We start from the raw sequence: 2781 nt of genomic DNA on the forward strand, positions 1-2781 counted from the left end.
TATATATATATATATATATATATATATAGGTGAGGAAATAACTAGCTTTAAACCAGGCTACTTTTTTTTAAAAGTCACGCAGTTACATTCGATTTATTTAAAGCAGTAAACTTAACTTACTTGAAGCATATTTTCAATAATTATTTATCGTTATATAACGCAGGAAAATGTTCTTTTAAGCAGTCGTTAATTCTTCGCTTGTACCATTAACAATGTAAACCAAGGAACTCTGTGTCAAGAAAACGATTTGAAATTATTGAGATTTTACTTACACAAGTAATAAGAGTAATGGAATTACTACTCCTGGTGAGGTGATATATTCGATAACCTTGTTCATCCACGAAGGTAGTACATCCTCCAAATAGCTCGTGAATATTCGGTAGATACGGCTGTAGCCACTATGGAGAAGCATAACGAGAACAGAAACGCTCACCAGATGACTCTCACGTTTAAGATTATAATTGAACTTGTTCGATAAAAGAAATTTTCCTATATTTCTCAATTTTGCACTAAAAAGATGAAAATTTAATAACAGAAACAATCAGAGAATAATAACTAATTTCGTATGCCTACTTTATAACGTAAAACCTGACAATTATGTACAATAAGATGGTACTTATTCATTTTGGATAATGTAACGACCTCCTTCCAACTGCATGATTTGTAGACAACGTTTCGTACTGCTAATACAGATTTTCATGTAGGCTAGCAATTCAAAACTTTGTTTTATAACCAACACAGATGGATAAAGCTGGTTACACTATCTAAAATGAATGTCATCGTGATTGGGGTCGTGTTAGTACTTTATGAGATGAATGGCATCGTGACTGAGGTCGTATTAGTACTCTATGGGATGAATGGCTTCGTGACTGAGATCGTATTCGTACTCTATGAGAAGAATGTCATCGTGATTGGGGTCGTATTAGTATTCAACAAGATGGATGGCACCGTGACTGAGGTCGTATTAGTACTCTATGAGATGAATGGCATCGTGACTGAGGTCGTATTAGTACTCTATGAGATGAATGGTATCGTGACTAAGGTCGTATTAGTACTATATGGGATGAAGGCAACGTGACTGAGGTTATCAGTTCTTTATTAATATAATTTTTATTAAGCACAGAAAATGATCAGTGAATCCGGAATACAGATCACTCCAAGAAGAAGACTCGTGATTAACTTAATACTGGGCATTCTATTGCAACTTGACTTAACTACTTAGTCCTAGCATTACGTTATTTTTTAACATGAAATCCAGATTACCAGAAGAAGACCAAGGCTATTGTAATCTGACATTTTAATGTAAATACCGTTATTTTATAAACCTAGAACACAGAAAACGTCAAGGAGAATAACGTCAGAATTAACTGAACACTGGGAAGTCTTTGTAACCTGAGTAATGCTATATTTTAAACCTAGACCATAGGCCGGTCCAAGAAGACTCAGAACTGACTTAACATTGGGCATTCTATTGTAACCTGATGCTATTATTTAGTCCTAGAATAATGTTATCTTATAAATATAGAACACAGATAAATCTCAGAAAAAAACATTTATTGTAATTTGTTGTCTTCACTAAATCCAGAGTAACTTTGTTTTTATGCCATACTTTTTGAAACGTCAATATATTTCGTCACACATAAAAAGTGACCTTGCTGCTATAAATGTTTTTCTTTTGACCCTTGCCTTAGTTTTATCATGATGCAATTATTTGTTTCAAATAAACTAATAATTGTACGTGATGTATCAGATACATAGAGATACACATACACTGATGCTAATAAATGAGACTAACCTATTCTGTTGATGGTAGAGGTTATGTCATAGCTTTATATGTTTATCTGAGGTAAATATTACTGTTGTATCAAATTTCTTTCAAAATTCTCATCTCTATTTTTCAACTTTTCACGACACAAGAGGCAACATATGCTTTGGGTAGTCTCCGCGTCTTTCACAATACCCACGAAACCTTAAGGTTTAATTAGAAATATTAGCACCAAATAATAGCTAGAAGACTATAGAAGATGGTCAGACATGAGGAGAGATAGTAATATATGGAAAAAGTAATTAAAATGCCCTTGGGCTACTTAAAGCAGGTTTAGAACCCTAGGTGCCCAGTTAATTTATTATAATTAGTGAAAATTAGATCCGATGTCAAAAGAATGCAATGAAGTAGAATCAGTGCAGAAAAATAGGCCTAATGAGATAAAATAACTTTGAACTACGTGATTTCTCAACTAACTCGCTATCTTTACGTAAGAATCAGTGCAAAAAATGGGTCGACAAAATAGGCCTAATGAGATAAAACAACTTTGAATTACGTGATTGCTCAACTAAATCGCTATTTTAACGTAAGAATCAGTGCAAAAAATGGGTCGAAAAAATAGGCCTAATGAGATAAAACAACTCTGAATTACGTGATTGCTTAACTAACTCGCTATCTCAACGTAACTAAAATAAAGTTGCTTCCAATCAAGCTGGTCCTGGGTATTTAATTTATATGTAATCAAGGGGAACTTCATAAGAAAAGAATTAATAACTTAGCTGGTTATTATTTTGACAGGCTTAGCTTTATGTTATGGAACCGTTCAGCGAGCTTGTCATTTGCTTCATTACTTGCGATGACATTTACCAGCAAAACAAAACAGAAACGCCTCCTTCCTCTTGTCATGGGCTTTGAGAAATTCTCTGTTCGTTCTTTTGTAGCCACCCCCCCCCCCAATTGTGCTCCAATTGTGGAAGACTTTCTCCGAACCCTAATCTATCATTATTTAATGAATG

The 2781-nt window shown here is 34.0% G+C and overlaps 1 protein-coding gene across 1 annotated transcript in view; it reads right to left on the bottom strand.

Annotated features, from left to right (window-relative positions):
- LOC106469418 (transmembrane channel-like protein 3) overlaps positions 1 to 2781 on the bottom strand; it is a 60752-nt gene that overhangs the window by 10123 nt on the left and 47848 nt on the right. The window contains exon 15 of the mRNA XM_022397936.1: positions 273 to 398. Coding sequence (XP_022253644.1) covers positions 273 to 398 — 126 coding nt within the window. The remainder of the gene's footprint in view (positions 1 to 272; positions 399 to 2781) is intronic.

The sequence above is a fragment of the Limulus polyphemus genome, unplaced genomic scaffold (assembly GCF_000517525.1).
Source record: "Limulus polyphemus unplaced genomic scaffold, Limulus_polyphemus-2.1.2 Scaffold3475, whole genome shotgun sequence".
NCBI lineage: Eukaryota > Metazoa > Arthropoda > Merostomata > Xiphosura > Limulidae > Limulus > Limulus polyphemus.